At 41.4% G+C, this 13,978-nt stretch overlaps 1 protein-coding gene across 1 annotated transcript in view; it reads left to right on the top strand.

The window, feature by feature from the left end:
- myo16 (myosin XVI) overlaps positions 1 to 13,978 on the top strand; it is a 98,268-nt gene that overhangs the window by 12,920 nt on the left and 71,370 nt on the right. Inside the window, exons 3-4 of the mRNA XM_030081329.1 lie at positions 6,078 to 6,148; positions 6,526 to 6,669. Of these exons, the coding sequence (XP_029937189.1) occupies positions 6,078 to 6,148; positions 6,526 to 6,669 (215 nt within the window). The remainder of the gene's footprint in view (positions 1 to 6,077; positions 6,149 to 6,525; positions 6,670 to 13,978) is intronic.

Consider the following 13,978-nt stretch of genomic DNA (forward strand, 5'->3'; position numbering starts at 1 on the left):
GGATACTAATTATGCTATGATTCATCATAATACCTTTTGCTTTAAAAAATAGTTCTGTTGTGGAGTGTAGAATCATCTTCAGTTTTAAAACATTTACAGCTTTTTCAAAACGCCTTCATTTTCTTTTTAATAAGTCATTGTCGTGACTAGAATGAAAAGTGTTGAGTGCACTTTTATGGTGGGAAATCAGTGGTTAGTGCTGGTTCTTTAAATAGCATGGTTAATTATGTCTGTGACATTATACAGTCCAAATGGCCAACCAGTGCATGACCACTAAAGTGTTTTACTGTGAATGCATGAGAGGCTGTTATATCTTAAATACACCAGATCCCTTTTTATTTATACAGTATCTTTCAAAACACAGTTACAAAGTGCTTTGCAATGAAAACATAACATATTAAAACACCTACAAATTTAAAAAGGTGAAAACAAACTAAAAAACAAACACTGAATACATTACGAAACACTAAGAGAGAAAAGGGAACTAAAATGCCATTGGATAAAATTAATTCACCGAAAAGCAGTTTTAAAGAAGTAGATTTTTGAAAGTGATTTAAAAGACGAGACAGAGTTTGCAGCCCTGATTTCCTCAGGCAGGTCGTTCCAAAGGGACACGAGAGGAGCCTGTTCCATCTTACTGAAGCACACAATCATCTGCATTCAGGGTTTAGTATTATTGGAGAACAGTGCGGGAGCTTTTGTTCTTCAAGGGTAGAGATGAAGGAGAAATTTCAAAGCTCATTTCAGAAACATGGGGCAGTGAGGTGAGACGATATCTCTTGTGACTATGAATGTGTGATAAGGACCCAAGAGACAGGCATTTACAAGGGTTAGGGATTTGAACAGAATCTGATATTGGGCTGCCAGGGAGTTATGGTTTACATGGCGGAAAATGTGGCTGGTAGCTGGATGAAGAAAATGACAATACTGTGGTAAGTGGCATGCAGTGGAAAATGCATTACAGGGATTTGATCAAATGTGAGGAATATCATGATATAAAAAGATGGAGAGGTAGACCTGTTGAAAAGGGAGACTAGCCACAGAATGTGCCCATTCAGCGTGTGCATTACAGTATATCTACTCTGTTCCAGTTGGAGTTCAACAACCTCAGTGTAACAGTGAATGCAAATGCAGTACTTTAGATGTAAAATGAAGCAGGAAAAAAGGGCAGACGATAATGAAAAAACAATGCCCTATGTGGTTTGCTGTGAAGGATAATTAGATCAGATTTCAGTGTAGTACAGATGTATTTCTGTTTCTTTGTTCGGTGCTGGAGTAGTGCTAATGTTTTAGGATTATCTGTCAAGAGCACTCCTTATGCAAGAGAACCTGAAGTGCCTTTTTCTTAACTCTCTTAACTCTTAACTCTCCATGTCTGAATCAAAGCCTCAGTTTGGAGGCCAACAGTTGAGTCATCAGGTGTCTGAGAGTTTGGTAATAGACTTTGTTTTCTAACAAGGTTTTAGGAGTTTCTCTCTGGCTTCAGTTTAGCTGTGGGTAATGATACATAGTCATTTTTTTGGCAAGCTGTAATGTGATTGGAAAGGAATGATGTCATCATTCACACAACAAGGAGACTGGAATCTTTTTGTGTAGTGTTGGGGAGGGGGGCATCCTGCAAAAATCTGGCCATGTGGTCCAAGTGGACATCTAGTTAGGAAGTCATTGATTCCTGATGAAGTCCATTCTATCAGTCTCCGCTTCTTTATCACTCTCTCTCCTACTCTCTCTCTCTTCCTCTCTCCTACTCTCTCTCTTCCTCTCTCCACTCTCTCTCCTCACTCACTCTCTCTCTACCATTTTACCAGCTCCTATCTGGTTGCCATAGAAACTCCACATATGTCTCTGACAGCTGTTTCACAATTTTCTGCAAAATGACAGCCGACTGTGCTTCTCGCCCACTCTCTGTTAACAGCAACCTCCTGATGAAGAACTAATGGAACGCACACACACACACACACACACACACACACACACACACACACACACAATTACAAGACCAAAGATTTAGATCAACATATAATTAAACACCATGACAGTGTACATTTGTGCCATAGTTAGAAAAAAAAAGATGTTAGTGCTGACACAAGCCTATAGCCATCCTACCTGAGTAAGTTCTTCTCTGAATGTAAATCACTAAGATGCTTCCTCAGCAATAAAATTCTGCTGTTAGTTACAAGGAGAGAAACAAATCTCTTTAAAATGAGACTTGCTCAAGTTAACTCAGAATATAATGCAAGTGTAGGATGCAATGACAAACCTTTCACTTTGGATTTTAGTCTAAATTATAACAAACTTTCAATTTTCAATCCTTCAGAAGTCTACTTTTGATCAGAAATCATAAAACTAGTTGCAAATCAAATACTTCGCCATCAGGTTCTCCTGTGTAAATGAGATCTAAAATTTTGCCAACTCTTTTCCAGAGAAAGCCACCTCACTCAAAAACTCCCTAGAAGTTAACAGATAATACAACGCTCTACTTTGCATATCAGTATACAGTGTTTATTACAGTCCATGTTCCTAGTGCAGTCAGAGGGACTACACTGTGTATAAGACGTGCTGTGAACATCAGATCAATTTGGATTCCATAAGTAAACAGCACAAATTGACATCAGACATACATGCACTGGGAGTCAACACATTTAATTTGTTCCCCATGGTTGGAAGTTGCTAGATTCATTATTAGCCACTTTGAGAAATAAGGTCGCCCAACAGGAGTGGTGTTTTATTTTAAGGAGTGTTAACAAGGCTGACATAACACTGTCATTACCATGTCATTACAGCTGTCATGAACATTAATGAGTATTTATGACTGCTGTCTTAAAGTGTCATTTGGTGAATTATGTCACTTTCTCTGCAAATTTCCAGGGATGCCTCCATGATGACAATGTGACACTAAGTTATCTTTGTCATGACAACTTGACATTAACCAAGGCACAATCTATTCCAAGACCAGCACTCAGGTACTACAGACATTACCAAATATCTGTAAATATGCCAGATGTGTCATGTTTATGACATATTTATAACAGGCTAATCTTAAGTTGTCATTACCATGATATGCCAAACATCAACCTTTCATTGAAAGTGACATAAGAGACAATTTATGACAATTCTCATGACAACTTGGCATTAGTTAAGTTGTCATGACAAAGACAAGTCTCACATTGTCTTGACAGAGATATCCCAGGAAATGTCAGCTTTGCAGGGAAAGTGACATAATTGACCAAATGACACTTTATGACAACCTTCATAAATATCCATTAATGTTCATGACATCTCTCATGACATGGTAATGACAGTGTTGTGTGAGTCTTGTGAATGCCCATTAAAATAAAGTGCTACCTCGAATGTACCCTTAATCTACCATAACATACTTAGCAGGGCCTCCTCCTCTAACTCTGTATTCTCCACAAAGGATTAATCCCACTTACAATGAGGGAGTCTGACAAACAAAATACAAAACCTGAATCAGTGTAATGTAAAATTACATGACTTTCTGTACATTATCAGGAAACCAGGGAACTTGAATTAAATCTTCTGCTAGCTAGCAAAATGCTTCTATAAGCAATTTCAGTTGTAGAGAAATGTGAAATGGAAAACATTCTTTATTGTAGCTGCACTGAAAAATAGCCACAGCAGGAGAAGTGACATACGGGCCATCAGATGGCCAATAAAGGTTATTACCACAGGCAATGCAGTTCAACAACCACTTAATAAAAATACTACTGTTCCTCAGCGATATCAGCACATGCTCTGCTCACCCTTCTGGCAAGCATAAAAAGAGAATACAAAGAACCAAGAGGAAACATGTTTAATAACATTCAGAGCTTCAGTTAGTTTCCTAAATTGTAGTTGTAAACACTACAACAGTTATTGAAAGCTTAACAGGAAACATAATTGAAAATATTTTTCCATAGAGTGTCAATTCCAGCAGCTATTTGAATTGGGTTGTACCTAAACACGATGGCTTGCATTTGGTTTCATTCTTTGGTTGAAATCCCTTTCAGTCACACACTAATTGGAATTAATGCTATGAATTAATGCTAATTTACAAGGAAGTAGTTGAGAGTAGTCTGTCTCCTCACTATTGGGTGCTAACAGATGGGAAGCATTACAGAACGGAGAGTGTCCTAAGTCGTGACTGCCTGTCGCCTGCAAGGATTTAAGACTCACCTAAACTGTAAATCCTGACTGTCGTTTATACAGTTTAGTGTTCACTGAAGTTTCACTTACCAGCAAATCATGATGGTATTTAATATGATTATACTTGCCTCCTTAAAAAGTGCTGATTCACATTTGCTAATTGAGTAGTATGATATACTGTGTGGTAGACAGGAAAATGAGTACATTATCTATTCCCTGGTAACTAGTTTAGCTCCAGATGAGCCCTAATTGCTGGTTTGCAGTCCTGAGTTTCTACTTATACATGAGGAGTAGGGAGATAATTGTGTTGATTGACTCCAAGGTTGGCCAGTTTGTTTCTACTCAACCATTTAAAGGCCATTAAGTCCTGAGGGCCATTAAAAGAATGGGAAAGTATTTGTATAGTGTTGTTTTGGTGTGTGTGCATTTATAGTATGTGTGTGCATTTGACATCATTATGCGAAATGTGTCCATTGTGAGTGCATACCTATATGTACATACATACACACTCTATGCTCAGGCTTATGTACTCATGAATGATTAAAGAGTTGTGGGATCCGGTAATAGGAGAGAGTTTGATATTTGACCTGTAGAGAAATGAATGACTCAGTCTAACAGCTGCTGTAGCTTGTTAAAGATGTTTAACCTGCAGCTTCACAGTGCTTATGCTTACGCTGCAGAACATGCTGGTGGATAGTACAACACTTCCTCGCTTAAGAAAAGTGATATTCAGCCAAATTGATTGTTAATATAAGTGTCAGTATGGACAGACAAGCGCAGCACTATTTAAGTATGCCTAGACTTGCAGCTGTAGTTTTAAATCAGACTGGTTTGCCTTAGAATGATGGATTTGCTGACTCCAGCTGCCCTGTTTTTTTTTTTTTTTTTCTTTTTTTCTTGTGTGTGTGTGTGTGTGTGTGTGTGTGTGTTAGGTGAGGTCATTAAACAAGACTATCTAGATAATGACCACTTAAGCCAAATGACCCCATGGGGGTCATCAACAAGGTTCATGAGATGGAATTATCACCATGGTAATTGTCATGCTTACTGCCTTTAGAGCTGTTGGCTTTACTGTAAGACTTCATTGTGTGTGTGTGTGTGTGTGTGTGTGTGTGTGTGTGTGTGTGTGTGTGTGTGTGTGTGTGTGTGTGTGTGTGTGTATCTTGGGATTGTGTGACAGCGGTGGCTGCTTTGCTGGCATAAGGTCTTCCAGGGTTTATTCACTATCTGTCGAGTGCTGTCAGTAGCAGGGAGATCACATGTATATCCAAACCGCTCGTCCTCCCTCGTCTGTCCATCTCGCTCTATTTATCTCTCTCCATCACCTTCTGTCACACACTCCAGTGCCCTCTCTCTCCTTCTCTCTCCCTCACTATCTCTTTCCTGGTATGCATTTTCAATTTTTTGTCAAATACATTACAGGTTTTAAAATAAATGATTTCACTGGTGTAATAAAATCCTTGTATATATCTGAAAAGAACAGTGACATTGTGTAGCCTGCAGCCATCGGTGCTCATCTGTATAAGACTGACGGCGTAAAACCCTCTCTCTCTCTAATGTTTTATGTTTTCTTCAGCAGATCTGTGTCAGTGTGTGAGTGGGCTGTGCGACTGACTGGGGCTGATGTGATGTGAACTGAGGGGAACATTTGTAACCCACAGGCTTTCAGACCTGCTGCTGCAACATGGAGCTATCAAACATGCATGCACTCACACTCACACACACACTCTTACACTGATCGACACTGACTCATCAAGGACACTCAGAGGACACACACCACACAGTGGGTGTAATATTGAGTGGCAGAGATCAAAGGTTGTGTGTGTGCCTTCTGTACATCCCCTGAGCACCCTGTCTGTCCTCACATACAGCAGGTGTTAACATATGGATACTGGTAAATTACAACCACGTGGACTTGTCTTGTGTTGCAGTGTTGCGCCTCCTGAAAGAGGGAGCGGACCCCAACACGCCCATTTCCTCTGGAGGGTCCTTGCTACACCTGGTAAGACTCTCTCTCTCACACATACACACACACACACACTCACATACATATGTACACATGCACAAGCGATGAAAATACCTCTATCCTACACTGACAACATAAGAGACTATAGAATTATTCTTCCCTAACAAAAAACAAAGAAAACGCCTGCTTTCTCTGCAGTGCAGTGTAGTGTGTTTAAGATGTATTATGAAAGGATTTTTCTCATACATTCATTTATTATGCCATGCTCACTGAACCACACATCAACACTGTTTGTAGTTAGCAGGGCCTGTGGGGGAAAAGGAAATTGTGTGAAAATAATAATAAAACAGTAATAAACAGCAATAAAATGACTAGCTCAGAAAAAACTACAGTGCTGTGTCTGCGTCCCACAGTGCGCTCGCCATGACAACGTGTTCGCGGCAGAGCTTCTGATTGAGCGAGGCCTGAATGTCAACCTGCAGGACGAGGACCTGTGGACAGCGCTGCACATAGCGTGCGTGTGTGACCATGCAGATGTGGTGCTTCTGCTGCTGCTGGTGAGAAACACAAGTGTCATTGTGCACACACACACATACAGTGCACAGACATGCTCTGACACACATATTGAGTGCAGTCGCTGGAATTTCCTTGTTTATCCCTGCAATTCCGAGCATGTCAGCTACAAATTAGATTAGCACCGCGTGTTTTGGAATGGGTTCCCATGCAAGCTTCATGTTTTGAATTAGCTTTTAACCGGGGACTGTATTCACTTTAGTCATCCAAAAATTTCACTAAGTGGAATGTCCTCCATTCACAGGGGTTTTGGATTACCAGGGGTCTGATGCACACTATTCATCCACATCACACGCCTCTACATACTCTAGCAAACCCAGTTGAATCATTGAAAATGAGAACATCCAGAAACTCGGCATTAGCATGATATCAAAGAGTGAGTCTGTTCTGGGGAGAGTGCTTCCAGCTCTTGTCAGGTCTGTTTGCAGTGCACTGAGTGACTCCTGTGGTTGTGCTGATTAGGTCCAGAATGAGAGCGGAGCCAGCTGCAGGGGAGGGCGCGCACATCCAGCCCTTTGACTCACTGGGCTGTGGGCTGGGCCGGCTGGAGGTCTGCTCTGGTTCTGTTGATTAGACCCACGGAGGCTTGACAGGAGTCTGGAGCTTGTGAGAGTCCTGTCTGGGCCGGTCCCGCTGATTGGGTCCTGAGTGATTGCTGGCTGCCTGTCTGTGGGGCGGGCAATAGATGTTCCAGAGAGAAATGGAGATACGTTTGAAGAGCTGCCAGGGAAAGAGCGTGCATGTTTGTGTGTCTTTTCGTCAGCTGGTGTGACTGTGTATGTATGAGTGTGTGAGTGTACGTGGGTTTGTGTATTTGTGTGCATTTAATTTCCCCCGAAGCAGAGATCCATGCAGGCTGCCTAGTCAGTACAGCAGACTGTGATATAGATATGCCAAACACAATTTATACAGCAAGTTCTGCCTGCATGGTAGGCAATATACTGCAGAGAGTGAGAGAGAGAGGGAGAGAGAGGGAGAGAGAGAGAGAGAAAGAGATTTAATACTACTCCCTGTGAGGCAGTAACTAAATGTCTCCCATTCACTGCCAAGACAGACCCAGTTTCTAGCTAATGAGGTCACATTTACACAGACAGACCTCAGCCCTGTTGGAAGGTGGAGGGTAGGAATTGAGAGGGTGAAGAGTATGATTCAACAGTGTGAAAAGTTCAAACATTTTTCCAGCTTACTCCAACAACATGAAAAAAACATATTTTTCAGTTTCCCTCTGGTAAAATGCAAAAGAGGACAGCTCGAATGTTTTTTGATGCTAAGAGCTTATCTATACATTTGCTTGTGTGTGCGTGCTCTTGTGCGTGCCTCTGTAAGTGTGACAGCATGTGGTTGTGAGGAGACTTACTAAGTAAGCTAGCAGAGTTAAAATAACATGTTTTCCAAAGTAGGGCTCGTCTGCATATTGCACATTTTTCTTTAGGGCAACATATACATACATGAGCTGCTTTTCCTGCCATTATCAGCAGGGAGGATGGGTTTCTGAAAGGGGAACTGAACGCACTGCCTGCCTGCTTGCCTGCCTGCCAGGGTAAAAATAGCTTCAGTGAAGCCATATTTCCGATAGAGACGCAATACCCCTTTTCTTCTATTTATTCATTTTGACACCCATCTCCTCCACCACAGAGCCTGCCAATGCCCAGTCACTCTGTTCTGCTCTAAAGCTGCTCCCTTATCGGGGCTGTAAATGGGAGATTTTCCCTCAGAATATGCTGGGTTTACATTTTAATGAGAAGTTGAGCAGGACGTCTCACCAGAGGAGCTTGACTGACAGTCTTATCTTTGATTGGCACAGGAAGGAATGTTGCTGCTAATATGCACTAATCTATTGTTTCCTCCTCCCCTGCCTCTTCCTCTTTCCATTCTCCTCCCCTTGTCCTCTACATCTCTGTCCTTGACGTGCCTGTCCCCAGTCCTCACACAGAGGACTGGAGTGGTTTTTGCTGACAGAGATGTTACCAAGCTTGTCTTGTGAGGAAAGAAGGGGGTTGATGAGGGACTGGGTGCATTGTTGCTCTGTGCCCAGGCTAGCAGTAATGCTAATTCTCTTATCTCCTGCCTGCAAACAGCAGGAGAGGGAGTAAGCCCTCTCTAAACACTCCCATTCCCATCCCCATTTCCAGCTCCACTCCTAAACCTATTCCTAGCTCCAGCTCTGGTTAATGTTCCTCATCATGCCCCTGGCAGGATTAGCTGGATATAAGTGGTAGACTCCAGTAAGTGACACAGTGGACTTTCATTTAGCCAATGAAAACACAATATAATTTGTAGTCTTTTCATGAAAGCTTCCAGAAAAAAAGCACATCTCAAATAAAACACTGGTGAAAATGGTTTGATTATCCACAGAACATCAAACAGAAACAGGAACAGGAACAGAAATCCCTCAGCGATGAAACCTTTTCATATTGATTTCAGCATAATATGACCAAACCCAAAAACCATAATCGACAGTTATAATTAGCCCTGGCTAATACATGCATAAGAATGCCTCACCAGATGTTCTTGATAACCATAATCTCCGTGTGTAACATTTTAGCTGACTTCCTATTCAAAGCCACAGCCCACTAGACACTTATCACATCTGATTTCTTCTAAGCAGGCCAATTATATCTTTTTATTGGCCTTTCTTGTGAAACCCAGGGAAAGATGTGGTAAGTGATTACAGTTAATTGCAGATTTGCCCTATTTCAGTTCCATTGTTTCCCAGAGACAGCTTCTTTGTCTGTTTTCTGTTTGCCTGAGACGCTGTTTAATGTGGGGATTGTAAGAATGTAAAGAAGAGTCAGGCTGTCTTAAATTATGTACCCACCAACTGAACTCTGTTTAAGAAATTAATAAAAAAAAAATAAATAAATAAATAAATAAAAAATGATGGAGACCTAAAATTTTGTGTGCACTGCAGTATATGTGTTTGATGCTCTGTCACATTGCAGCTCCCACTCAAATATCAACCCTTAATCACTAAACTCTGGCTGTGGAAGATGTGGGGTCGTGATAACCTGATCCTCAGGAGACAAGCTCTGTTCCAAAATTTTATTTCCCATCTTACAGTTAACAACCCATCGGGGTTACGATTGTTCACTGACCCAATTTTAGTGCTTGTAAATGATGAACTTGAAACTCGCGAACTCCAAGTCCTTTGAAGTCAAATGATTAACAGCAAGCCCTGGGCTGCACTCGACACCACTTCACTCTAGTTGAATTTTTGATCTAGCTGCTCATACTACAACCACCCCCCTTCCTTCATACAAAACAATGGTTCAACAGCAAAATGTTGCACACTCCTATACAGTGGAGTTGGGGCTCTTAGGCCAGACAAAAAAAAAAAAATTCTGGGTTCTGTAAATGGGACCGAGTGTCCCATTTACCCCCCGAGTCAGGTTATTTTATTGGCCTCTGTGTAAAAATAAAATAAAAAAATAAAATAAAGGCACTATGCGACTGAGTGTGACCTTGTTGGCATTGGTCAAAAGTTAAGCAGGGCTTTTATTTTGATCTGTGTTGCACTCGCCTTATTTGTGATGTTCTCGCCTAACTTCGGAAAATAACTTCATGGAATCACGCGCCACCGACAGCACTGGCTGGAAAGAATGGACTTCCTCACGGTGTGTGTGATTTGTCCTCGCAAACCACCAGCGAAAATAATCCGACTACAAGAGAAAACCTTTGCAGATGTAGTGAAAGAGGTGAAACAGTGCCATTGTAGATTTGCAAGTGCAGCAGGCAAACATGACAGCGGGGATCCGTCATGTTTGCCTGCTGCCCCCACCATGGAGCCTGGCTCTATGGCAGTGGGCGTGATGGGTGTGTTAGACTTCAGGTACCTAGCGCTGTGATGCGAGCCAGAGACACCTCCCTCTGCTAGTAATAACGCTGCTCCGTCCGTTAAAAAGGTGGTAACTAATGCAAAAATCGAATTCATTATATTTAAAAAGCAACCCATGCATCGTTTCCGAAAATAAAAAAAAAGAATAAAATAAAATAAAATCCCTACCTACCCAATCCTTCCCATGAATAAATAAAATAAAATAAATCTCCCCTACCCATCCTTAAAATGCTAAATAAAATAAAAAATAAAATAAAATAAATTCCCTACCTACTCATGCCCTTAAATGACAAGGAACCGGAACCCAAGGTATTATTTTGTTTGGCCTTACACAGGGCAGCAATGTTTAATGGTGCATGAAAAATGTGTTTGACCACTTCTTGAAAGTTTGGGAATTCTACTTAAGTAAATAACTAACAAAATTGCAAAATATTGTCCCACCACTCTAAAAAAAAAATCCACTGTGTCTGAGCAGAGCAGAATGTGAGATGGAAAGTATAAGCACAAGCAGTGGCATAATGTCAGGGTAAAACTAATAGACAGATAGATAGATAGAGAGATAGAGAGTGAGAGATAGATAGAGAGAGAGCAATTTATTAATCCCCGGTTTGTCTGCAAATGCAACTTTTACTACGAAAACAAGTTTAAACTAATGACTAGTCAGTTACAGTTGAGAATGGACAGCTTTCAGTCAACTAAAAGAATGTTTAGGTGGGAACAAACCATTTTTAATTAATGTATTGTGCTAATTGTTGTGATGAAGAATTATCTTCAGTTATATAATGATGTATATTACATTAATATTGCTCTGCCAGTATCATATTATATCATGTTGACTCACACAGGCACACTACAGGTATGGCTTTATTGTTTTACATTTACCTAAACCGTTAAGGTCTAGGAAACATACAATATGGCAGTGGAACAGTACCACAGTGGTCAAACTAGAGAGACAGCACAGCTCTAATTCTATGTTTTATTGTGTTAATGTTGTCTTTTTGGTATACTGTTTTAATGTGAAACCTGGCTGCAAAACAAATTTCCCTTTGTGGGACAATAAAGATAATCTTGAATTTTGAACCTTTAGCCTTCAGAGATGAGGGACCTAAAAATGTCTGATCACAAGAGTATGGATTTTTCAAATGGAAAATGTGTGGGAACCCTGTGCTAAGCTCATTTATTCAGCTTTTGGAAGGTATCCACTCCGCTGTGACAGGTTTCCCCTCCAGAGCGCTCCAGTCCACCCTGGGGAAAACCTTCCTCTCACGTCTCCTCCTTTTTTGTTGTTGTTATTGATTCCTCAGAGCTAACTGCGCCCAGCAGCACCTATTATGAACTGCGCACAGGACGGTCTTAACAGATTGCCGTCGCCCGGACCACCGAGGCAGATTCATCATAATGTGGTGGCGAGTGTGTCGGGGTCAGAGGTCGGCTTGTTAACCCTTCGCAGCGTGCGTGGCCGCCAGCCAGCATCAACTCATTTATGTCAGCGTTTATCATGTGCAGTCAGACACATGATTAATGTCTCTGCATCAGTGGCCCATGTTAACACAGTACGCTTCCCTGGGACATAATCTGGGTCTCTGGGTCTTTGAGCTCTGCACTGGAACAGCAGCATTCATAGACTATACAGAAGACTTTTAAATGTGATCCATTTAAGGTAGTTAATAATTGTCAGATTGTATAAGACAGGGCTTCTGTGCAAGTATAGCATTTTTATCTTTTCTGAACTTTTTTTTTTTTTTTTTTTATTGTTTTATGTAGTTTACTATGTGCTTGTTTGTACGGCAACAATTGAATTCACTTTTCGGTAAATAACCTACATACAGTACCTACCACTACAGTATCTATTTCATTCTGTAGAACCTAAAGGGGCATTTAGCAGAACTGAGAGTCAAGTGAGGTAAGGACCATGTAGACTTAAGGCTGAATTATGCTTCCGCGTAGGAAGAGCGTACGGAGGTTGTGCGGAGCTTACGGGGGTTGTGCGACCGCCGCAGAGCCTTGCCGCGCGCCTCCCAAAAATTGTAACTACGCGGACCCTCCGCAGCCCCACAAGAGCTGTGATTGGTCCGCCGAAGTACACTATTTCCGGCATTTCGTTGCAACCGGCATCACATTCCTGTTGTTGTGCCGTCAGCGCCGTTTTTTTTTTTTTTTTTTTTTTTTTTTTTTTAAACTGTTGTGTCTCGACTCGTCGGTTGTGTTTGAAAACTTTGGAGAGTGCCCGCACCTATACGACTCGTCCACTCGCCACAGAAGAGCAGTGACCATACGTCACAGGGTCTACGTTGGTGGGAGGAGAATTGCTCTGTGTGTTTGCAGAGGTATGTTGGACACACACGCGCTGCGTAGGAAATGCGTGCTTCGCACAACCCCCGTACGCTCTTCCAACGCTGAAGCATAATTCAGCCTTTAACCTACAACTAATTTGGAATAGACATGTAACTAGCATAGGACCACATAGACATCTTTTTTTTTCTTGCTTCTTAGCAGTTTTACATTGTGCACCTTTAAAATGTAACTTGTGTGTTTCCCATTATTTCAGTACAGTTTTACAAGTCGTAAGCACTCGTGTTTGACTCTCCATTTCAAGATCTTTTGACAGACTCTTATTGGCTTTTACTGGGCCTCCATGCAACTTAACACAGCCTCTTACTACCCACCATGCAGTACACATGCACACACTCACACACACACACACACACACACAAATATTAAAAAACGCACTGAGAGTAGCTGTCAGATTTACAGGAGGGTTGATTACTGTCTGGGGGCCATTCTCAGCGCTAAGGTACGAAGAGGGACCATTACATTTGACAGTTTTAATTTAAGCGGCTAAGGGTGGAAAGAAGCTCTATCTCTGTCTGTCTGTGAGTCACCCATCATTGTTTGGTGTATCTCTTGGTCTTCCAGCTCTCCTTGGTGTTACGATAAGGATTTTATTTCGTTTGTTTTCTCGCGAATAGTCGCAGAGCAGCAGCTGATAGTTAAAATTAATTAATCCCCTTTATTAACCCCTAACTAACCCTGATAAGTGAGTGACAGCAGCTCCCAATAGACAACCCAGATGGGTGCACACTAAACCCCACAGTACAATATCTGACCAAAACTGCAAGCCTCACCAGAACAGCCTCTCTGATAATTGGGAATGGCAGTATTGTATCACTGTGACTGTCTTTATCACAGTTTAATTGCCTGCCAGTGATGGATGAAAGATATTTTTCCTCTAAATATCTGCAGAGCATTTTGCTGAAATGAAAAACTACAGATGTTTAATTTATACAATAACAATGAAGCTCAAGTTTTTGTTTTTTTTTTTTTGTAGAAATTGCACATTGTTTTTGTCCTTGTGGTAATGCTGATTAGTTTACAGAGCACTTATGTTCATGCTGCTTTGTCAGCTGGCTGCCTTTTGCAGTTTCAGCCTTCGTCCTCCCATTTCTGGCTCTCCCCGC

This window comes from Myripristis murdjan, chromosome 21 (genome assembly GCF_902150065.1).
Source record: "Myripristis murdjan chromosome 21, fMyrMur1.1, whole genome shotgun sequence".
Lineage (NCBI taxonomy): Eukaryota > Metazoa > Chordata > Actinopteri > Holocentriformes > Holocentridae > Myripristis > Myripristis murdjan.